Below are 25,205 nucleotides of genomic sequence, written 5' to 3' on the forward strand. Positions count from 1 at the left end.
GTGTCCCGTTTCATCTGGAGGGACGAAAGCATGACCAACTTGGGTGCCGAGGTGCTCAACTTGTTTGGGTGTTTGTGCATTTGGGTTGGCCATGGTCCAAAAATGTTTGTGTGTTTTTTGCTACTTTTTCCCTTTTTTGTTTGCTTTGTTTTTGTGTGTGTTGTTTTGCTGTCGGTCACCCCTCTCGAGGGATGTGACCAGGGTAGATAGATAGATAAAATGTGACTGTGCCTCACCAGACATGAACTTCACTACAAGTCACTGGATTAAATTCAAATTTTCATTATTTGAAATATGATATTATTTCACTGTTAAATGTGATGTCATTTGGTCCCACAAATATCTTATGTGCTTAGTAGTGCATGCACGCCAGTGGTCCTGTCCGCGTGTTACTGTCCGCGTGTTACTGTTGGGCTTATCTGTAACTGAAATATTCATAGCTTCCTTGTCAGGGCATTTTTCTGCTGCCTCGCTGATCAAATTCGGAGACCGAAAAGGAGGTTGGGTTGGAGTGAGAAGGGCGATGAGCAAAATCCAAAGTTAGTTTGAGCAACAGAAAGTGAATTATTATCACGATAGATCATAGAGATCAGAAAATGCCAAAATTACAATTAAATACATAATTGAACCTAAAAATAAGCTCGTTAAAGTTAGATACTAAAGTTTAAAAAAGAATGTTTTAGTTCAAACAACTGGGACTGTATAACTACTTCCAAAAGTGTGGCAGCTACAAAATGACTGCATAGGTTAAAAATCTATTATGTGTTATCAAAAAAGTAGGCCTAGCAGAAGTAAATGGAAGGAGACCAAGAGGAAGGCGGTGATTGACGTGGATGGATGGTGTTATGAGTGCACTGCAGGAAAGAGGTCTAATTAAGGTGGAAGCTAGAGCTCTTGTTGGTGATAGGAATGGGTAGAGAGGTTTTATAAAAGGATAGTGGGATGTTTAGACGTGTTCTAAAGGATGGGCAGGGCACCTGTATGATGCGGCAGGGGTAAACCAGCGAAAGCTGTCGGGCCCTGCTGTTGAACTCAAGCGTGTGTTGTGTCACCCTGACCCGAGTGACATGGCCGCTTTCTTGTGTCCTGTTTCATCTGGAGGGACGAAAGCATGACCAACTTGGGTGCCGAGGTGCTTAACTTGTTTGGGTGTTTGAGCATTTGGGTTGGCCATGTTCCAAACAATTTTGTGTGCGTTTTTTGCTGCTTTTTCCCTTTTTTATTTTCTTTATTTTTGTATGTGTTTATCTTACTGTCAGTCACCCCTCTCGAGGGATATGACCAGGTTAGATAGATAGATAAAAAAAATGTAGGCCTACTGATCAATCACAAAATACATGTGCACAATATCATGAGTAAAATTAATTTCAATCAACTGCATCAATATTAAGTGCTTTTATAGCAACTTGACATAGTTGCTTATACGTTTGAAAGTTGGCCTAAGCCTAAAAGAAAAATGTGTATTGGCTATTTGCAAATAAAGAATCGGGACAGGATTTTATTCAACTAAGCAGCCAAGGCCTTATATTTCTTTAAGCAGTTGTAATTACTTGCCTATGTGCAGCAAGATCAGAACAATAGTCTAATGTTTTGTTGCTTAGACTATTCTTAACACTGTTGCCTTGACATTAACATCAATAGTGGTAACGGAGTGGGTCATTTGCAACCAATGCAAACAAGATGGCACAACAAAAAGTGAAATGTGAGAAGTTTCTCTTGGCAACAAACCATACACTTCTTCTACCACCCACAAGGTCAATATAGGCTTGGTAATTGGCTGAAGAAAAACATTAACTTCATCATAGTTTTGGCACATTTGAAGCAAAAGTAAAACAAAATGTTCTTTATCCAAATCTGCCCGATTTCTAAATAAATTATTCAATAAATAAAAAGTAAAAAGCAGGGGCAAGTTTAGGTTTGGCGCTTCAGGAGTGCTGCTGAGTGTCTGGCTGGTTAAAACCTTTTTTTTAAAAAATTAATTTAACGTGATATAACATGTAATACGATGATTGCTGGGATGGGCTCCAGCACCCCCGCGACCCTGCTGAGGATAAGTGGTGTAGCTAATGAGATGAGACAATAATGATAACATCTCATCTCATCAGCCGTACCGCTTATCCTCATTAGGGTCGCGGGGGGGCTGGAGCCCATCCCAGCCATCTCCCGGCAGTGGGCAGGGGACACCCTGAATTGGTTGCCAGCCAATCGCAGGGCACACAGGGACAGACAACTCATTCGCTCATTCACACCTATGGACAATTTGGACCGGCCAATTCACCTGAAATGCATGTTTTTGGAACGTGGGAGGAAACCGGAGTGCCCGGAGGAAACCCACGCAAGCACGGGTAGAACATACAAACTCCGCACAGGAAGTCTGGAGCTGGATTTGAACCCACGACAGGTTCCCATGACATGAACTGTGCCGCACAAGCGCTAACCACTGCGCCGCCGTGCTGCCTTAATGATAACATTTGATTCAAAAATGCCATTTTTATCAATTGAATTTTTGTTTTAAGGCCATTTTTATTATTGAATGTTTTGTTTTAAGGTTGTTTTTTATCAATTTAATTTTCCTTTTAAAAATTGAATTGTGGCACTCTTGGGCTTCCACAATAACATACTTTCACCGCATTACATATCAGCCTCCACGGACTGTGCCGGTATGCCGCAAGTGACACTAGCTGAGCGAGAGAAGAGCCCGTAGGAGGGCGAGAGCGGTGAGAGGAATCAAATGGACTGAACCATTTCAAGGCAGTGGAGTATTTCCAACGCTGTGTTGTCCACGTTTTAGTTGGGTTTTCCTTTTTTATATCTAAGCTAGCGTTTTTCTATTTATTATCGTATTCAATTTCATTTAAGACAATCCATTTTTGTAATGACTGCTATAGTATCGTGTTCGTGCAAAAGACTGAAGCTTATTTTATTTTCTGTAATTATTTTTTCCTAACCTTGATTGACAGATACTTTTACGTGCTTTTTTTGGTTTGAACAATTTTATTGACACTATTAACAGCAAATAAACAATGTTTTTTTTTTGGTTTGAACAAATTTATTGACACTAATAACAATAAACAATGTGAAGTTTGAACAATTTTTCTCGACAATTTTAACAGCAATTAAGCATATTCACAATTTCGTTATATCTGACAATATGACGTTTTAACAATTAGAGTTGCCTCAGACTTTTCACGCGTCTTTGGTCCGATTTGCGTTGCAAGACGTATATCTGTAAATCTGTAAACCCGTACATTGATTCTAAGCCTTGTTATACTATTGCCAATTGCGTCATCTCTCAGTCGGTGAGCGGAAATGACACGCCCCCTGTGACGTCACGGGGAGCGTGACTCAAGTAAAGTCACATTTATTTATATAGCCCTTAATCACAAAAATGTCTCAAAGGACTGCGCTGGATTAGAATGACACAATTACCTGATCTTAAACCAACGTGCGACAAGGAACAACTCAAAACCTCAGCGTGAGGTAAAAGCGAAACCTTGAGAAGGGACCTCACTTTCAGGATGACCAGGGTGAATTACATTTAGCATTTTTGTTTTGAACAATTTTATTGACACTATTACATTTAGCATTACGGTACACAAACATAGTAAACGCTAGGCAACATGTTGAATTTTTTTCCGGAAAGTGCATGACTCCTGCGTGTTTCAGACGCGGGAGCGCGCCTTGCTAGCAGTCGCGGGCACGAGCGTTTGGTGAACATAGGTGGACGAGCAGCTGCTGCTATCAAGAAAAAGAAGACAAGAAAGGCAGCTCGTCAGCCCTTTTTGCCGCCATTCCTCGCCCACAACCACATCAATTTTATTTCAATATGTCTAATACCGTCTGCTGTCAAACACCTCAGGTAAGAATGTGTTTTCCGACTGTATCTGTTGTATGTGTTAGTGGTGTGTAATAGCGGGAATTTTGGTAGCGGTCCGATCCAAGTCAATACAGGATAGCATCGGTTGATACCGATCTGTAATTTCTGAGTGGAAATGTCATGATCATTGCATAATCGTATCCCTTCTCTCTTGAGTTACTTTATAATTTCTATAAACACAGTCTAAAGATAATAAGCACTAAAAATCTTAATTTTATGAAGTAACTACAATGTAAATTTTAACAGTATTACAGAAATATATATAAATATTTGTTTTAAGACCGCGTTATAATAAATCTATAGTTAATGGAATCTATCAAAACTCCAATCCAACAAAATTTTCAAATGTTGCAGAACTCTGTAATAAAATACTTTCCTTTGCACAATATTATCAAATCGGACAAATATTGAAAATAAAGTGAAATTGTAAACAATATATTGTAGAAACCTGTTAACAATATAGAATCAAATAATCAAACTACAAAAATGTTCACAATAAATGATGTTGAACCCTAAAAAACAGCAATGTAACCAAAACTCAAATATTTGATAACAATGTTAACAAAGCTAATGGAATACCTTACGTCAAACAACATTCTGCGCATTATTATCCAGTGCACATTTATAGAGCCGGAAAATTGTTAAACAAGTTTTCAAATGCAAAGTCATGTTTATTTGTATAGCCCTTAATCAAAGGGCTGCACAGACCACAGATTCTAGCAAACTACAGACTACATTTACACCATCCCCTGATCTAAAACCTACATGAGGACAAGGAAAAACTCAAAAACCTCAACATGAGGAAAGTGAAGAAACCTTAAAAAGGGACTGCACATGAGGTAATCCCTCTTCCAGGATGACCAGGCTGCAACATATTTCGCAATAACTAACAATACAGATATTGTCAGCATAAAATATGTTACTCCTATGCTATAGAATAGAAGTGTGTTTTAAGCCTGGATTGAAACAGTCCCACTGAGGTTGCAGATCGAATCTCAGGGGGAAAAGCATTCCACAGCACCGGGGCCCGAATGGAGAACACTCTCGAACATGCGGATCTCTTCTTGCATCTTGGGATAACTAGTAGAATTAAATGCTCCTACATATGCTAACCATTTATGAATTGTTCTATTTATTTTAGTCTTTAAACCATATTCCTTTGTGTTTAAGTTCTATTATATACATGTTTTTATCTTCTGTTCGAAACATATATGCCTTACAGTTTTGATGCTCCTTATATGAGAAAATCTTAGATGAAGGGATATTTTTCAAGGTGCATTATATAATCAGGTGCGCCTTATACAGTGGTCCAGAAAAAAACGTACCTTTCATTGCACAATAGTTTGAAAATAAAATCAGTAGTGCAGATAATGTGTAACCACAATTTGATCGAATTTGAAATTTAGAATGTATGAATAGTATAATTCCACGGCCCCTTCGAACATTATTATAGTTATAGATATGAGGAGAGTCTCGACCCCATGACGATAGTATCGACAATATCGATATTTGGATCGACCCACCCGGTTTTTTAATATCGAAATAATTTTGTGAAAATACATTTTAAATGTCACTGGTGTCCGGCGATGTTTATTTAGCTTTCACTTCCGCACCACAACGTTGAGAAATGGCTGCTGCCGCAATGGCCGGCCTTTTTGTAATTGGCCTTCGCCGCGAAACTGTCGTGGACGAAATAAAGGTTCGTTGATTCGACCTTGTCAGTGGCGAATTTTCTGTGTACGTGTGGACAAAAGATAAAATAATGCGTCGTTGTTCGCTTCAAAATGGAATTTTTTAGCCCGCCGGCGAGTCTCGTGGTTGCCTTCCGAGCTCAGCAGGTTGTAGCCACCGGAAAGCTAGCCGGCGTTGCTAAGTGAGATTATTCAATGGCGCTTTTTGGAGGTCGAATGTTAGTTCCAATTGTGTCTTATTTCGGTGGCGTCGGAGACTTTTTCATTTTTGCGGGGGAACAGCGTTTGTTCGCCGCCGTTGCGTTCTTGAGAGGACGAAGAGTCGCACGAAGGACATCCCCCAGGATGTAACATGTCGTCTAGTCGTGCTTCTCTTTCAATCTAATAGGAAGAACATGTAGCTCCTTCATGTTTGCAATATTCTATACGTTAGATCAATTGAAATGTATGATCTGGTGTACGTTAAATCCAAACATAGGTCACATCAAACGGATTTAAATGGGTGCAGTACATTTCCATTCTAGGTGTGACATATCGTCTCTCTTCCACTGGAGGGTGTTTTAACGCAGTGTTTCTCAGCCCTTTTTGAGCCAAACCACACCTTTTTCATTGAGAACATGTCCAGGGACATTGAAAAGGTCAATATGCAATTTGAGTTTTTTTTTTCACATGAAATATGTCAAGATGTGTAATTACTGATATCATTTGGAAATGGAATACTCCAAACGGACCGGCAGCTTAATGCTATTTTTGTGCTTCAGTGATCAGCTAGTTACATAGATATATTGAATTTCACTCGATTGACTCCACTCGCATGTCTTTAACCTTACAGCAGTGTATTTTTAACCTTGAACCAAGGCACACTTTTTTCACGAAAACATTTCATGGCACTCCATCAAATGTTTCAAAATGAACCCCCTCACCAGTTTAATTTCCTAATGGCTTACATTACTCATACCTATTAATGCTTTACGACTTACTAACACTTTTGTCATAGACACCTAAAACAAAAAAATCTAGAGCTTTTTGAAATATAAACCCTTAACATTCCAACAGCCTAAGAATGATGAAAACAAAGTCGTGTCTTCGCGATGTCACCAGTCACTAAAATACATCATGCCACATATCATTGGATAACAAACTCTTGGGATTCAAGATATTTGGATCATTTTAAAAGATCCTCATCACAAAAAAACAGTTTGAAACAAGATAATGAAAATAATAAAGCTGTTATAACACACCCAAAAGTGCTGTGAAAATCCATCCATGAAACGGTTATACACAAACATGGTTTGGTTACATTCGTGAGAGTCCAGTGTGTCTAACCGTGTTAAATATTTACTCCAAAACACACGATAATGCCGACAGGTTAAAGAAATAATCTGCCTGAAAGCATTCCTGCATTGTTTGTCGATCTTTGTTGTTATTAGTTTGTTTGGATCCATAATTCCCCTTTGAAAAAAAACAGACTTGTCTGAGGATTTCCAATACGGCCGTTAGCCTCTGACCCTTTGAATGGTGCCACTCTCGGCCAATTGCAAGCTTTTTTATCGGTCCTTATCCTGTTACAACCTGTGAAGCCCTGTTATGAAAACATACGTCATGACCTACTTTGGCTTCAAAAATCTTAAGCCAATAGTGACCGATTGGGATATTAGGCAATGAATATCCCAATGTAATTTTATGCAATTTTATGAGCTGTATTGAAATCAGAGTCGAAAACAAATGTGCGTAAATGCAACTCGGGATACATTTTTACATGTTATTATTACACGCAATGTTCACAATCAGTGATTAACTTCTGGAAAGTGAACATTAACAACCATTTAACAATTTCTAAAAATTGGCCAAGGTAAAACGCACTAATGCAAAATTTGTAAGGCGTGGGACTGGTCGTTTCCAAATGGCCAGTTATAGAAATGCATAGACCTACCATTAGAAAAATGTGTACTATACATTATTTAGTTTTCAGAATTCGATCAAATTTGACAAGGTACCGGGTAAGGCTTCAAGCTATTGTCTCACCTCTTTTTTAGCCAAGATTCCAACGATAAGCTTAAATGTGAGTCAATGCTCGGGGGAAAATCTAGTCGGCGGCTGCTTGCTTTAGTTGCAAGACTTTGCGACTTAATATTGATCCATATATAAGGCGCACTGTATTATAAGGCGCATGGTCAGCTTTTGAAAAAAATAAAGGCTTTTAGGTGCGCCTTATAGTGCGGAAAATACGGTATATATATATAGATATATATATATATCTATATATATATATAGATATATATATATGAGAGAGATCTATTAATTTCGAAATATATTTATATATATATTTCATCTCATTAGCTACACCGCTTATTCTCAGTAGGGTCGCGGGGGTGCTGGAACCCATTACAGCAATCATCGGGCAGTGGGCAGGGGACACCCTGAACTGGTTGCCAGCCAATCGCAGGACACACGGGGACAGACAACTCACTCGCTCATTCACACCTAGGGACAATTTGGACCGTCCAATTCACCTGAAATGCATGTTTTTAGAACGTGGGAGCAAACCGGAGTGCCCGGAGGAAACCCACGTAAGCACGGGGAGAACATACAAACTCCGCACACGAAGTCTGGAGCTGGATTTGAACCCACGCAGGAGGTTCCCAAGACATGAACTGTGCCGCACATGCGCTAACCACTGCGCCGCCGTGCTGCCTATTCATATATATATTTATGTATATATATAAATATAAAATATCGATGGCAGCCTAACATGGAAAGGTCCCCTGTTTGCGACCGGCTGGAAACATTTGTATGCCTGGAGAAGGATGGGCGCCACCAGGTTGTACTTTCCCTAGACACACCAAAGGAAATGGTGCCCCTACAACCCTAGTGGTAAAGGGATCCACCCACTCTACGACCATAGTGGTTAACGGAAATATATACACACATGTATAAATATACACAAGCAAACAAAGTTTAAATATATCCAGTTAGAGACCGGGTGGAAACATATGTTGGCCCAGAGAGGGATGGGTGCCACCAGGCTGTATTTGCCCAAAACACACCAAAGAAAATGGTGCCCCTATGACCGTCCGGACCAAGCCTCACCCATACGAGCGGTAATTCCCACAAAGAGTTGAACCTCAGTGGGAAGCTCTGGAGCGTAGCAAGAACTTCCTGTTAGGCATCACGTGAGGGTTAACCTCAGTGGTTAAGGGATCCAAACCCCCCCAAAATATATATATATATATATATTGAAAGAGAGAGATATAAATTATTTTTACAATACTGTACTCCTTTTTATTTTGCCATAGTCCAGCGCACTACTCAGGAAATGACACTTTTGATTGAATGTTTTACTCATATCTCAAGTAAAATCAAATTTTCCATTTACTTAAGGCATTATGCATGCCCAATTATTTTTCTTTTTATAGTCCGTCTACTAATACTATTTCACCACTATGGAATACATCATCCCGCCAACAATATTTTTGTGCTTCCCGGTAAAATAATTGGACGTTTGTGATTGCAGTTTTTATAAGGTCGCGAGGCCAATGTTGAACAATAATTAATTCACCAGTAAGTTATGGGAGGGGCTAAGCTTGCAGAGTAGAGGACTCTACCTAATGGCTTGAAGGCCAACGGTAGTAAGTCAGCAGACTGTGTGCAGCTTAGACCATTCAGTAGAAAAGTTGTGTAATCAGCCAAAAGTAGGTCAGTGTTCCCGCCAACCACTCGCTAACAGGGAGAATTATAGCTCTCTGTGCCAATGTGGTTGCATGTGATTCGCTAGAGTACAGACTTACTAATGTGTGCCGTCGTGTGCGCCACAATTTTCGCCCATGAAAAATTTGACACTTTGAAAAATACCCTTCCATGTTGTATGTATGTCAAACCCAAAGCAATTTCCCTGTTTTTCTTCATTTGCCTTATATTTTCATAACATGGTGTTATTTTGTTCTTCGGGTATTTTTTTTGGTCTGATCTGTGGTCTGTGCAGCCCTTTGAGATTCTTTGTGATTAAGGGCTATACAAATAAACTTGACTTGATCTTGTTACATTGCATTATGGTGTTTTGGGTAAATTTGCTGCTCAAATATACACGGTCTTAAAAAAGTGTTGGGCACATTTGAAGTCCCCATAGCTTCTTAACTAGTGAATGTTGGTAAGATAAAGGTTATGACATTTTAAAGCTAATAACATTGTGTAATTACAAGTTGGTTAGTCTAACAGGTGAAGGACACTGACAAGCCTCACACAATGCGATTTTTTTTATTTTGTTTTTTTGTTTTTCAGGTGAGAATTTGCGTAAGAATGGGGCGACACCCTGCTGGAGCCTCAGGGTTCTCAAGAATTGGGAAATGTCTTGCCTGATGGTTATTTTCATCCGTTTCTCTTTTGTCTGCAGGATATAATGCACGACCAACACAGAAAAAGTACAGCTCTATAGCCAACGGGTTCACGAGGACTTGATTACAGTCGCTTCAAGCCTGATAGTTTGCTGGGGTGGAAGCCCTCCCTCTCCCTTTTGCTGCCACCTGTGTTGTCTGTTGGCATTTCTTCAACAACTTTCCCATTTCACTCCTTGGGTAAAGAAGATTGGAGTTTCCTTGGAGTCTCTTGAATCTGCTTTGCCGATTCAACTAACTTCAGCTCTAGAGTTACTTTTGCATTGAATTTCCTACATTGGATTTATTCTCTATAAGGTAAGCATCGATGACCTGGTTCTAGCAATGTGACAACTCAAAGCTGTGTTCTTAACTTTGACAGTGACATTTATCATAAGTAAGACAATATAGCAGTTTGCCTTGCATTTATCTACATTAACTTCCCATCTGACAGACCAACCCAACAAATTCAGCCAAAATGATTCCAAATGGTTACCTGATATTTGAGGATGAAAGTTTCCTGGATTCCACTGTGGCCAAAATGAACGCCCTGAGAAAAAGCGGTCAGTTCTGCGATGTTAGACTGCAGGTATGATCTGAATGCAAACACGCCACTCTTCCACATAGACCACTTTCTGTCTGTTCAACATTGAAGCCTAATAAAACATTACAAAGAAGGGTATCATTTCTTTATACAGTTTTGCTTTCAATTGGATTCTTTTCCTTTCTTTTATTTTTTTTACTAAAGCTAATGTGCAAGTATTTGATACGTCCCCGTAAAATAAAAAAATATCTTAAAATAAATATCAGTCTGATAAGACACATTGTCCAAAATGTATTCTTTTAACGACACTGCTTATTAACATCTTGTTGGGCAGGACAATTGTTTTCAAATGTGGGAGTGTTGGCACTCCCGGGATATGTGGTGTTCCTAATCATCTTAAGAACAAGATTTTATTTGTTAATTATTTAATATTGTTTGAAAATACTTTAAATTACTTCAGGAAATGCATGTAAAATGAATGTTATATTTGAAAAGCTATTCTTATGTTTATACTCCCAAAATGTATTGTTTTATTTGTATAATTACTAAAAAGCTGTTAATCTTTTGCCTTGGAAAAAAGAAAAATGCTTCAAACGAGCAAAAATACTCTAAACGGTATGCAGATAATTTCTTTTACTAAAAGCGTTTTTTTTACTTGTCTTTATATAAATCATTAAGTGAAAAACTTCTTTAAGATGAGCAAAATTAGCTACCTAGGGTCATGTAGAGAGATTCCTCATTTACTTAGTTAACGTATTTATTCATTTAAATATTCATTTTTTTACCTGTCTATTTAGTCATTAAATGTTTATAATTTGTTGTCATTTTTGTTTTCAAATAGTTAGTTTTTTAAAGTTCAATAAATCCGATCAAGTTGTTTTCCAAAATACATATTTTGAAATATCCCAACCCCGAAATGTTTTTTTCTCGATTGACAAATGTTTAGTTTCTTCGAAATATGGATTTATAACGTGTGCAAACTGTTCTTTAACGATGGCTTTTTGACAGGTATGTGGCCATGAGTTAATGGCCCATCGAGCTGTGCTGGCCTGCTGCAGTCCTTACCTGTTTGAGATCTTCAACAGTGACATTGAACCTCACGGAGTTTCTCATGTCACTTTTGAAGACCTGGACCCTGAGGCTGTGGAGATCTTACTCAACTATGCCTATACTGCCCAGTGAGTACTTTACACTAATAGAGTTTCTCCCAAAGTGCTCGAGTATTGGGTTGTTTTAAATTTATGTTGACCTTGTTTTTCATTCTTTATCCCAGACTCAAGGCAGATAAAGAGCTGGTCAAGGACGTATACTCCGCTGCCAAAAGGTTCAAGATGGAGCGAGTCAAGCAGGTTCAGTTTCTTTTAACTTGATTGAACCGTGTATACCATAAAAATTACTTTGTCTGGTAATTGCACATATGCAATCCTTTTCAGATTTGCGGCGACTATTTGGTATCAAAAATAGATTCCCAGAATGTTATTTCTATCCGGAACTTTGCAAGCTCAATGGGAGATTCTGGAGTTTTGGCCAAAGTGGATTCTTTCATCCAAGACCACCTACTTGATGTGTCTGAACAGGATGACTTCCTCAAACTTCCCCGCCTTAAGGTAAAATATATTTAGTCAGACATATATTTTTTATTGGCACAGTATTATTTGAATGGTTTGAAATTGTCTTGAACATAAAATCATGTGGCATTCATGAAACGGTCGAGTTCATGCTGTCTTGAATTGTCATCACCAACATGAGATAACTCAGTCTATTTAAAGCGTGACACACACTTAAAATTGTTCTACTTGTCATGGTGAGCACAATACTAAACATGGATTTTAATAAGCAAAAGGCAGGTGTATATGTTGAGAAAATTAAAAAAGAATCTTTGAGACAAATGTGGTGAAGGCTTCAAGATAATCTCCAATCAGTCTACTACTTTCACACATTTTCTGTGTGATGTAGTTTCTGGTGGAAACTAAACAACACATTGAAAACAAATAATAGATTATGTCAATGTGCTTAGATAAATGAACTACAAGAAACATCAATCATTCTTAATTGTAGACTCAAGTTGAATTTACCAAATACAGCAAGCCACAATGCTTGTGCTTTGTATGTATGAGATAACTGGAGCATAGGAAAGAGCTGCTGTTAAATTTCATATAAAATGTTATTTTCATTCGTTCCCTAAGTATTTCACAATACTCAAAATCTCAAACAATGCACCTAGACAATAATTATTTAAGTGTGTAGATACAAATTTTAAACAATTTACTGTACATTAGAGCAGCATTCTATGTCAGACACACTTGCACTATTCTCATATAATTTCCTTCTTCAACCCGATTGTTGTTCTCACTGTTTTCCTCTTTTTCCGTCCCCTTATCACTGAACTTTATTGGGAGCCATTATTAAAAAAAAATCAATGAAACGCACCAATTCACAACAATTTCTGAACATGTGTTGTCAGTCTGATGGTCACTCTAGAAATGATGTATTTTTCAGAATATCACACAAAACCACATACATTTGGTTAATGAGACATAATACGTTTAACCAACTTTGTCTTTTTGGTCATAATGCATATTCCTCACTAAAATTACAGCCAAATTTGTTTATTTCTACAATAACCCGTTTATGGGAAATTCCAGCACATTCTTGGGCCCCCTCACGTCTTGTGAAAATTGTTACATTATTTTCTGCACCATAAGGTGTACCGAATTATAAGCCACTGTCGGGGTTAAACTTGATATTAGGATAAAGAAAAGAACACACTCTTAGTCGAAAATTAGGTTTTTGATAGCCCTTCCATCGGAGGCGCATGCTTCCTAGGTCTGTTTCCAAGATCAGCCCAGGAAAGAATTCCGCTCCGCCTATGGCTAAAGACTCATTCATTTTAAAGTACACGCATAGAACAACACATCTGTTTGGCTTAAGCAAGGTCACATGAATACAATAAAATAATCTGATTGGTTTACACAGAAAACACATATTTAAATGAAGTGAATAATGCTGGTTGCTAGATGGCGTGTAAGCATAAAGTAAGGAAAAGAAAAGAAAGGAATGTAGGAAGGAAAACTCTTGCACAGGCACTTCCCAGCACCAAAGCGAAGGCCATCTTGATTAACTGTTAGCGGGCCAAGAAGACAGAATTGTTGCAAGAATACAAACAGCACCCGGATATAATATTTGGCTTCGTTAGGGCACTTTTGAGAATAAAATCATACAAAGGCACATTCAATCTGTAATCAAACTACAATTTCCCTTACAGGCACGCCCCCAAAAAATAGTATTTTGTCATATATTTTCCATACATAGGGCGCACAGTAGTATAAGGCGCCAGAGCTACAGTAGGGACGTCAAAAAACAGTCGGATAGGTCAGTTTAACTTTATAAACCCCTTACGAAGCAAATACTCAGATACGTCTGTACACTGTCATCAGTACCGAAATATGTAATGCCACATATCATGGGAAGGCTTGTTTGGATTTAAAACATGACAATTTACACAGAAACATAATGATCAATCTGAATCAAGATCCCCGAAAAATATAAAGCCAGGGTAGTTCACCAAGGACGGCGTCTTGCAGCCATCAAGTTTGATGACACGCAACCATGGTCCCCTTACATCCGTGAGTGTAGTGAATCCAACCGTGTAAAATATATACACACTCCAAAACACTCAATAATGCCGACAAATTAAAAAAAAAAAAAGATTCACCGAAAAGCACCTCTGCATCGATTGGTGTTTGCTTGTTGCCAGCCTGTTTAGCCCCATAAAAATGATTTACTCTACGCCGTACACCAATCTAAATTTTTCGGTTAATTGCAGTCTTGGTTTTACCCTAGCTTAAGCCTATACAAGCCTGAAAATGTTAAAAAGGACCCGCCTCCTTTACTTCCAAATAACTTGAGCCAAAAGTGACTATTTCAAATGTTTGACACATTGGTCAGGAACTGAAACGTTGGTGTATATATATCCCAGCGTGCATCGCGCACTACTTTGGAGGAAAATCGAGTCAGTGGCTGCTTACCGTAGTTGCGTGACCTGTTGTGACTCAATATTGAAAAATGAAGGCTTTTGGGTGCGCCTTCTAGTGCGGAAAATACGGTACTTTCAGACACTGGGCTTGAGTAGCCAAGAATGCCACTCATCTCACTCAGTCACATGTTCAGCTTTGTTCAGGTTCTGATTTTTGTTTAAATACCAAGCAAAAATTACTAATTTTTCGGTCAAATACAAGGTGTTCTAATACTTAGTTGTTAAAGTACCAAGGTATCGCTTTAATTGCATCTGATGACTGCCGATCTTACTCGGATGATCCGTGTAGGAAAACCAACAATTCATTGCAAATGTTTGCAATCCATACAGAGAAGCAAAATACTTCCATCATCGTCTTAAAGTAAGAAAACACTCAGTGGCTGATGTCTATTTTAGACACTTTAATTCTTGTCTACTTGTGCTGCTGCAAACCTGCAGCAGTCTGACCTGGACTAAGGCGGGATAAGCTTTGTATTAACTCTTTTCCGTTTTGAGTTTTAACAAGATTACCTACACATAAGTTGCATATTCTTCAGTCAAAGCCCACCGAGTATATTCGGGACTTATTTATGTTTAAAAGTACATGGGAATCTGGTGTAAATGTGTAAAAGTAGTGTTGGAATGACTAGAAGTTTGATTTGATCAAATAATCAATATTTACTTTATCATTAACTAATAACTATAATGATTACCATGATACTGACATAGTGCTGAAAGAAAATATGGTTCTGATTTTAATGAGTACCAAATTGTTCTTCAATCAACAGAAATGACACCTACATTATTGAATGGTACACAAAGCAAACACTGTGAGCAAAACTCAATATTTCCATGCGACAAAGCCAAATACATCAAATGCTCTTATCCGGTGGCATTATATTTGCTGTGTACACTAGTAGCTGTAATAAATCCAGCTGTAGATGCATTGAGCAAACATAGTTTGACCAATTTAAGTGGCACACTTGAGGCAAAAAATATTTGTGCCGATGATGACTTGCCAAAGGGTTGACAACCATCAATGTATGTACACTAAACTTTAGGACATAACACAAATGTCAGTTTTAATCAATTTCACACATTCATTCGATCCACAATAAAACTACTAATCGAGTCTTCTGAAACCCTTTCATCAGTGCTTCACACGTCATTCGCACAGATCGGAAGTAGACATGACCCACAAGCAAGTTGTACCTTCACTTCCAAAGAAAACCAAAATACATATAATGAGGAACATACATCTTGGAGTCTTTCTATCAAGTAGTGTTCACTGATTGAATATTAGTGTGCCTCCAAGTGACCCATAACTGTTTTTTGTTTTTGTTTTGTTTTTTTGCTATCTAGTTAATGACATAGGCCATGTTTGCGGTTATTTGTCAGACAATTATTTTGCAACCTTGGATGTTTTACTCTGCTGTCGAAGCATTTGTGCTATGAGGGATTAACGGTAAAGAAAATGTTTGAGCCTAAAATGGAAAAATGGTGTTGTAGTGAGGTTGCCTTAGTGATTTCAGGTTTTAAAGTTATGGACAAACTCCCAACATCCTGGTTTTTTTTCTCTAGGCCACTAAACATTCGCTTCCAAATTTGAACTTTGTCCCAAAATGTATAGTGTGAAAAATCCTTTTGAAAAATATGTATTATGTTGAACATTGGACAATTAGAGATGGAATTACCTTTTTCCACTACAGCATATGGACTTACCTGTTCTTTTTCTTTTTTTCAGTTAGAAGTAATGCTAGAAGACAACCTGATTCTGCCCGGGAATGGAAAGCTTTATACAAAGGTGCAGAACTGGGTGCAGCGCAGCCTTTGGGAGAATGGAGAGCAATTGGAACAACTCATGGAGGAGGTCAGTAACAGTGCATGTTCTTTGAACTGAGTGTGTTCTTTCCCTCCGGTCCTTCCCCGCTCTTTGATTCCTCCTGTTTTTGACATTAAGAAGGCCATAAGGGGGCTCAAATAGAGCTAGCATGCTGTTGTCATGCTGCTATGTCAGGATTGTTCTTTTCCCTTTGATTTGAGGTTTTGCAGTAAGAAACTGTATTCCTGAACCATGCCACAAATTAGAGGTGAGACCAGAAGAGCCCATTTTTGCTCTTTTTTTTTTCTTTTAATTTTTCCCCTTTTTATTTTCACTCCTTGTGGGTTGTGGTTGATTTTCTTATGACCCCATCTAAGTATTACAGTGCTCTTCTGCTGCGAAACGCAGAGAAAAGATGCTTGGAGGTTTGACCTTTGATTCATCTGTTTTTACTGCCACTTGACTATCTGAAAAGGTTCATGTGTCTGTGTTCCAGAACTAACAGCGACTCCTCCCCATTGATTTATCTCTCCTGTAGGGTTATTTGCAGCAGCAGGGGACCTGACTGAGGAAACCGGGCCTGATCCACCAGGGTAATGAGTCAAAGAAAGGAGAGGGGAGCACTTCCGCCTGTTGGCAGCCTCTCTTTGCAGACGAGCAACAAACTCAATGCTACCCATGCTGATGGCACATGCTTTTTTTACTAGTGGGGGACCTGTCACCTTCTTTCAGTTGCACTGCTACAATGCATTCGAGCAGCTGCCACATATTGCACCACACACAAAGGCATCCTGTTTGAAAACAACTCAAATTGGCTACACAAAGCATCTTTGACACATTATTTTCTTGTTTAATCACTCCCCAACACCCTCCCCCTTATTTTCACCTATTCCCTTTTGTCGTTTGGGTTTTGAAATTGTAGCAGCCAGAAATATAGACAAGTATTTGGATTTTTTTGCTATTGTGAAGGATGCCAATCCAATTGTCCACTATTATTGCAATATTTTTCTGCCTATTGTGGCTTTGAACTCAATGAGCAGCATATCAAGCTGTGGGATGGAGGGCTTTAATGGTTTCCAAGCAGCAGAATGGAAAATTGCAGTTCTTCACAGAAGATCTTGCTGCCTGGAAGTCTTCCATCTTCACCTGCTCCCTCTTTATTTTTAGATGCCAGTTAGGAAGAGACCCCTTGCAAGACTCTTGGCATCTTCTTGAGCACAAACATGGACGCCCATTTGATGTGGATGCGTTTTGTGTCTTTTAAGGGATCTCCTGAGTCAAGAAACTGGATTTCCAAGACTTATCCCATCCCCTTGCCGCTTTTCTCTTGTTATCTCCAGTATAGCGGCAGTGTGCAGTTTTATCATGGAGACAGCCACATGGGTGTGTTGTTCATGTTTGTCTTCCAGGTGCAAATCCTGTACTACTCAACTGACCACAAGCTGGTGGATGGAGGGCTGATGGTTGAAGGGCACACTGAGGTGTTTGGTGGCGAGGAGGACCACCTTCAGTTTGTGCAGGTATTCGATAAGTGCCCAGCTTCACTGCATTGAGCCAGGTTTGATCTGCAGTGTTTAGCTTAGACTAGGCCAGGCGTGCAAGTAGCAGGATTTTGCTTCTACGGATGAAGGCAGGCAAGGCAGTGCAGCAAAGAGGGTTTTTCACATGACAGATTTGTTTTGGATTCGGGTAATCTGAAGGGTGTGTTCGGATTTGACTGTCAAGCAGCGTTGTCTGGTGTGAGAATATGTGGGCCCAAACAAGGACAGGGCAATAACTTGAATTCACTCATTAAAAGCCTTTTAAAAATTGATTACATAATTTGCAAAATTGAGGGTTTGAATTTAAGTTTTGGTGCATATTAGGTCGATGTACAACTGGCAGAATGCTGCATTTGGTGGTGGTTCTTAACTTCTGTAAAATTCAGACCATAGCGCACACCTGTTTTAAGCCGCACCCAGTAAATTTTTAAGGAAAACCCCTTTTTTGTACATAGATAAGCCGCACCTGACTATTAGCCACATTAGCCCACATTGAAATATTTACAAAGAAAGACCGTACACACAAATAATTTATATAATAGCCTGCCGGTGGGTTGCCAGTCTTTTGATGAACAAATACATGGTTGTACTATGTCACCAGTTCCTGAAATACATAATTGGAAAGCTTAAATGGGATCCGAGATATGATATATTAACAGTCAAAAAAAGGATACCCAAAAACTGTAAAGCCTGTGTAACTCAACATTAGCGTCCCCTGGCCTTTTTCAGCTTCTTTTAATGTCCTGAAAAATGGCTTTGTTATAGCAAGGAAAATCCATAGAATCCAACCGTGTAAAATACTTATTCCAAAACGCGAGCTAATGCAGACAGATAAATAGAAATCTGCCATTTGTGATTCGTTGGAAATGTCTACGTTTACAAATTAACAGACTCGTAAAATTATTCTCGATATGGGAGTAAACACTGCCCTTTTGATTGAAACCTGTTTCATGATGGTCTGTTCAGGCTAGTTTTATTCATGAACAAAGGGCGACGTTGCTTTAAACCCGCATCTTCTTTCTACACATATTCCACGTGTCTCACGCTTACCTTTACTGCTCGGGCAGTATACATGATATGCCTCATCGCATAAGCCGCAGGGTTGAAAGCTTAGGGGAAAAAGTCGCATCTTATAGTCCAAATATACAGTAATCTGAATTCAAGACCCACTGTCCCATCCTAATTGCAAGTTGGGCTCAAATCAAGAAAAAATGGCACATCTCAAAATCACTGAATGAATGGATTGTGCAGTTAAAATCATACATAAAAGAATATATTCACATTTCAATAAAGACCAGGAAACAACTTCATGTTATTTTCCCTTTAAAGTGTAATTGGCAGCATTTTGAATGAAATCCAAAATGTTTCATTCTGTGGCTTAGTCTTCAAGATAATACAATCAATACCTCTTGTATTGTCAGTTGTAAGTTTGGCCATGGTCAACATGTTCAAACGAACTTTTGCGGTCTTTTTCAGTGGGGTGAAATGATGCAGAAATGTGCAGAAAATTATCGCTATCCACTGTTAAGAAGTTTAAATGACCCTCTTTGATTAGCATTATTTTGCTTTGGCAAAGTCCAGCTACGCATTCAAAACGGGTCCTCAACCCACCAAATGAGAAACATTGGTTTACAATTTACAATAGTTATGGTGGTTTGGCGGATGCAGATGGGCATCCATTTTTTAAACAAACTATTAACATTATTTTTATGTTAAAACTTGATCAAAATCCATTACCTTCAACTTATCTTCCTCAGATTAAAATGTGAGAATCTTAACAGTTAAAGCAAAAATAAAGATAAAATGTTTTTAGTCAATGACTGTAGTCCAAAGTAGCATTGGCCAACAGTTGTTGCTTAGTCGCACGCATACGTGTGCAGGGCAGGCCTGGCTTCTGTAGCTGCGCTATGCTCTTGCAGAAGAAGCCGGTTCGAGAGAGTACCCAGCGACCGATGAGCTGCAGCTCCTCTGGGAGCCTTTCGCCCTCCAACCAAACAGCAAACGCCCCCAAACAAACCATCTGCAGGGAGTGGAAGTATATCGCCTCTGAAAAGACCACAAGTGAGTCCAGTCGAAATCGCAGCATGAAGCGTGTATGCTCAGTCATAATCTGTCACTCGTGTTTCCACCAGAAAACACCTACCTGTGTTTGGCTGTGCTGGACGGGGTGTTGTGTGTGATTTTCTTGCACGGCCGCAGTAGCCCCTCGACATCCCCTTCTGCCACCCCCTGCTTGCTGAAGAGCCTGAGCTTCGAGGCGCAGCCCGAGGAGCTGCAGGAACAACAGCTGTCACCCATGCGTTACGCTCGCTCTGGCCTGGGCACGGCGGCCCTCAACTCCAGGCTCATCGCAGCAGGTTGGCACACACTTTGTTTAATCATTTGTGGGTTTGGGGCCCTTACATTTCTAATGAGCTTTGCCAAAAGAATTTGCCAACTTGGAACAGTCACATAGTAAAATGTTTTCACTTGTGTCAAACCTATGACTTATGTAAGTTAACCTATTCAACGAAATAACAAATCTATAGGCATTAGAAAGGGGCACATACATACTACCCAGTTAGTGTCTTACATAAGAAGGTGCATTTCTACTCACTCAACCTTGCCAAGCTTCACAAAAATGCAAGACCAAGGTCCTCCAGTTCAAAAAGTAGTCCAATACTGGTTAAGTTTGGATTTAATAAGAGTTAATCCATTTGATATGACAGGATGTTCCAATGCTAATTCTAAGCCTCAACTGATCAGTGAAGTCATATTTAAGGCATTTTTGGATGTCTATTTATATGAAATGCAAAAAAAAATGGTTTAAACTGTAATTTTTAAAGGGTGTTTTTAAATCGGCAACTACCCAGTTAGCATCTTGCTTAAGAAGATGAAGGTACATGTCTACTCACTGCAACATGTCAAGCATCACAAACGTTTAAGACCAAGGTCTTCTGGTTCAAAAAGTTTGCTAATACTATTTAAAGTTTGGATTTTACAACAGTTAAAAATGGAGGAGATGGGATGTGCTATTGCTAATTCTAGGCCTCAACAAGGCATACATTTACACAAAATGCCACTGTGTCCAACTGCTGGTAACCATAAATGTTACCATTAACACTGGATAAAACCAGGCTTTTTTGCAATGATTCATTTTTGCCCTGGGAATTGTAGTTTGGATGCTTCTCAAATGCTAAACACTTCTCTATTTAATCTTCTTACCCCAATTTTAAACTTTTTTTAGGTGGTTACAACAGAGAGGAATGTCTGAGGACCGTCGAGTGCTACGACCCCAAAGAGGACCGCTGGACCTTCATTGCGCCCATGCGAACTCCAAGGGCCCGCTTCCAAATGGCTGTGCTGATGGTAAGTTGCAACCGTACCACTTGTCAGCAGAGGTCAAACTATACAACACTAACATATTTCCAACCCGAAATTGAAAGTGGCGCACTTAAGGCTTGTCTTTTCCACCCGTGTACCTGACAGGGTCAACTCTACGTCATCGGAGGTTCAAACGGACATTCCGATGAGCTGAGCTGCGGGGAGACTTACGATCCAGTCGCCGATGAGTGGGTTCAGGTGCCTGAGCTTAGGACCAACCGGTGCAACGCAGGTGGGCGGGGCCCTCTTAGATTTCATCCACGGCCTTCACGCTTTGTCCTCTTATGAGCTTTCTGTTTCTCAGGTGTCTGCTCCTTAAACAACAAACTCTATGTTATGGGAGGGTCAGACCCCTGCGGGCAGAAAGGACTGAAGAACTGTGACTCCTTTGACCCTGTCACCAAAATCTGGTCTAATTGTGCCCACCTCAATATCAGTATGTTGTTTCGCCACCCATTCTAGTTAGACGATGTATGGTGGCATTCTAAACGACCTGTTGCCCGGCTTTCAGGACGGCACCAGGCCGCAGTCTGCGATTTGGACGGTTTTATGTACGTAATGGGAGGAGCCGAGTCCTGGAACTGTCTGAACACTGTGGAACGCTACAATCCTGGCAACAACACCTGGACCCTTATAGCACCCATGAACGTGGCCCGCAGGGGGGCTGGCGTGGCTGTCTATGCCGGTAAACTTTTGTTTTAAATTGTGGTCTTTAATTTAGGCACAGCACATAAAAAAAAACAAACATCAAACTTTTATTGACAAAAAGAAATAATGAAATATTTGCACAACACAGCTGTGCAATTCAATGATAGGCTAAAAAAGCGTCAAACTCATGTTTCACAGAGGACCAGATTAGTAAAACTTCTTTCCTCAAAGTCTGATTTGAATTATAGATGTACTGTGTTTTCTGCATGTGAAGGTGCACCCTCAAAGTCTTGTCCTAAATTTTTCATGAGGCACACGGGACAATAAGTTGCATGAAATTGATACCACAGTAAGAGCTACCGTGTTTAGTCCTGTATAACCGTTGGGCTCCAAGCTATTAGTGAAGGGGTGGCTTAACTGGTCCTGGAGAGCTGCATGTCCTGCATGTATTGGAGGTTTCTCTGCTCCAATACAGGTGATTCCAATACCTGGATCGTTATCAAGCTCTCACAAAGCTTGCTAACAAGGACCGGGTTAGCCACCCCTGTATTAGTGCAGGACCAAGGTCTTCTAGTTCAAAAAGGTGGCTTATGGTTAAAACCGCAGAACGTGGTTTGCGACGGGAATCGAACTACGGTCACGGACACTTTACCACGAGACCAGTAGTGGTACAAATGACGAACGAAAAGGCATTAGAGCTTCAATCGTCGTGGTCCAAATGGCTTACCGAGTTGTAAGGCACACATACACTGGATATCAAAATTAGAGAACGATTTACAACCAATGAAATAATTCTGGAAAAATGCCATCTTCACTGCTCAACAGTTTAAGGACATTTTGTTGTGTTTCTACCATGCTACTACAGCGTTCCAGCGGATCATTGGAAAGTCTTAAAAGGCATTGAAATGTATTTTTCTAAAAATAAGGCCGTTTGGATTTAAATGTCTTAAATCCAATTTTTGAAAATCTTAAAAATGTCAACACATTAATAATATTTACATGGACCAGATCACACCAGTGCAGTGAGAGAGACTACTGCTGTCATTTGGCCGCAGATGTGCTGAAGTCATTGACAGCAGAGTCTGTTCACGTCTTCCTTAGTGTTGACTGTTGGAACCTTCAGAATTTTGCACACCCACCTTTTCGTTTTTTTGTTAAAAAAGTTTAAAATATCCCAAAAAAGCGTGTTCCACTTCATGATTGTGTCCCACTTATTGTTGATGCTTCACAAGAAATTACAGTTTTATATCTTTATGTTTGAAGTCTAAAATGAGGCAAACGGTCACAAAGTTCAAGGGGGCCAAATATTTTCGCAAGCCATTGTAGCTACAAGACAAACTTTTCTGTAGGCCTTTGAAAATGTTTCAAAATGGGCTGGCACCTTTCTGAATTTGTGAATGAGTTAACTAACGCGAATGTCTCTCTCTCTCTTAACTGGGCCTGATTTCATTTCTAGTTAGGACTTGTTTACTTTGAAAGCAGTTATTTCCCTAAAAATTCCACGCATACATTTGCTTTCCAGGCAAACTCTTTGTGGTGGGCGGCTTCGACGGCTCCCACGCGCTCCGCTGCGTGGAGATGTACGACCCGGCCCGAAACGAGTGGAAGATGTTGGGCAGCATGACTTCGTCCCGCAGCAACGCGGGCGTGCTGGTGCTCGGCGACAGCATCTACGCCGTGGGCGGCTTCGACGGCAACGACTTCTTGAACACCGTGGAAGTTTATGACCCGGAGGCGGACCAGTGGAGCCACTCTACCAAGGCCCGCTTAACGTTTTCCCAGTGATGCAGCACCGCAACCCTTTTCAAACTAACAGGCTTAGTGACATAATCGTGTTTCGTGATATCCGTTGTGAATGTGTGTGGGGGGGGGATAAAAGAATGCGCGTGGGTTTGGGAGGTATGATTCTAGACAGAGGGTCTTCAATGAAGATCGGCTTATGTTAGACCCGTAGTCCAAAGCACCACAAATGAAGTTTTTTTTTTCCTTTTCTTTTTGAATTGCGCACATTGTTCTACGTCCTGCACATTTTTTTCGGTCATGCAAACATTTAACCCCTTAACGTTCCAACAGTAGGGCGGTACGGAAGCTGAGTTCTTAGGTTATGGGTTTAAATGCAGCTACCAGCCTTCCTATGCAGAGTTTGCATGTTCTCTCCGTACCCGCGTGAGTTTCCTCCGGGCAAAAAAAAACATGCTTGTTAGGTTCATTGGCCGGTCCAACTTGTCCTTAGGTGTGAATGAGCGAGTGACTTATCTAAAACAGTAATACCCGTAAACTATAAAGCTGGTACAAATTACCCAAAAAGTGCTGTAATATTCCACCCATGAAACAATTCTTTACAATCTGGGTCACGTCACAGTCGCAACACCCCCCGCCCCCAGTGGATCCAACCGTGTGAAATAGTTACAATACACACAACACAGTAATGCCGACAGATTTAAAAAAAAATCCACCAAAAAGTATTTTTGCATCATTTGACGTTCCTTGTGTAATCTGTTTCGCATCATAATTCCTGTTTAACCAGACGTGTAAGGTGATTTCCAATATGGCTTTTAGCCTCTGCCCTTTTAATTGACACCGCTCTTGGCCAATTGATAGCTTTTTTTTCCCCACAGTCTTTAGCCTGCCATTGCCTATGAAAGCCTGTATTGAGAAAACGGACATGACCTACTTTGGCTTCAAAAATCTCAAGCCAATAATGACTGATTCAAATGTTGATTGTTACTTTGGTTAGCCAACTAAATTCCTACCATAATTTTATGCAAACCGTAAGTGTGCACGATCTTGCATTGATTCCTGGTAAGACAAGTCAAACATTTTCAACCTTTTTACAATGTCTAAAAATTGGCCAAATTAAAATACTCTGTTGCAAAGGTTTTAGTACTGTAAACTAGACGTCTCTGAATAGCCACTCTTAGAAACACTTTGACATACCTTTAGAATAATGTGGAGAATACTATGTTACGTTTTTCAGACTGATCAAATTGGACCCGGGACATGCTATTGATTCCAGCTGTTTTCCAGCTAATATGCCCATGCTACCCCCCCCAAAAAAAAAAAAAAATCAGGCAAAAAAAAAAAATATATTTCTGTGTGTTCTAATTAAAATGACTCTGTAGCACTTGCGGTGATTATTGCAATTTAGGACAAAGCTTCAGAGTCTTACCCTTTATATTCTCCAAACGGCATTCAATTTACTTAGGGTACATCACGGATTGGGATTTTAGGCGAATTTGACTGGATTGTTAAGGGGTTATTACACATCTAGTGATTTTCCTTTAGACTGTAAACTCTAAGGTTTTTGGATGAGGAATCTGCCGGTCACTCAGAA

The 25,205-nt window shown here is 39.8% G+C and overlaps 1 protein-coding gene across 1 annotated transcript; it reads left to right on the forward strand.

Annotated features, from left to right (window-relative positions):
- The first annotated feature begins 3,363 nt into the window (after positions 1 to 3,363).
- On the forward strand, positions 3,364 to 24,918 carry ivns1abpa (influenza virus NS1A binding protein a). Its single transcript, XM_088349556.1, has 16 exons — positions 3,364 to 3,527; positions 3,667 to 3,859; positions 9,959 to 10,256; positions 10,393 to 10,527; positions 11,491 to 11,660; positions 11,756 to 11,831; positions 11,916 to 12,089; positions 16,242 to 16,367; positions 17,729 to 17,839; positions 19,780 to 19,921; positions 19,993 to 20,217; positions 21,087 to 21,208; positions 21,329 to 21,455; positions 21,528 to 21,659; positions 21,735 to 21,908; positions 23,394 to 24,918. Exons 4-16 carry the CDS (start codon positions 10,417 to 10,419, stop codon positions 23,654 to 23,656), a joined length of 1,953 nt encoding a protein of 650 aa, XP_088205682.1. The 5' UTR covers positions 3,364 to 3,527; positions 3,667 to 3,859; positions 9,959 to 10,256; positions 10,393 to 10,416; the 3' UTR covers positions 23,657 to 24,918.
- The last annotated feature ends 287 nt before the right edge of the window (positions 24,919 to 25,205 follow it).

This window comes from Urocampus carinirostris, chromosome 12 (genome assembly GCF_059441175.1).
Source record: "Urocampus carinirostris isolate Australia breed hairy pipefish chromosome 12, RoL_Ucar_1.0, whole genome shotgun sequence".
Lineage (NCBI taxonomy): Eukaryota > Metazoa > Chordata > Actinopteri > Syngnathiformes > Syngnathidae > Urocampus > Urocampus carinirostris.

Coding starts and splice junctions, on each gene's coding strand:
- ivns1abpa (XM_088349556.1), top strand. CDS start 10,417: ATGATTCCAAATGGTTACCTGATATTTGAGGATGAAAGTTTCCTGGAT. Junction 16,368..17,728: donor TGGAACAACTCATGGAGGAG/GTCAGTAACAGT, acceptor TTTGTCTTCCAG/GTGCAAATCCTGTACTACTC. Junction 20,218..21,086: donor CTCCAGGCTCATCGCAGCAG/GTTGGCACACAC, acceptor AACTTTTTTTAG/GTGGTTACAACAGAGAGGAA.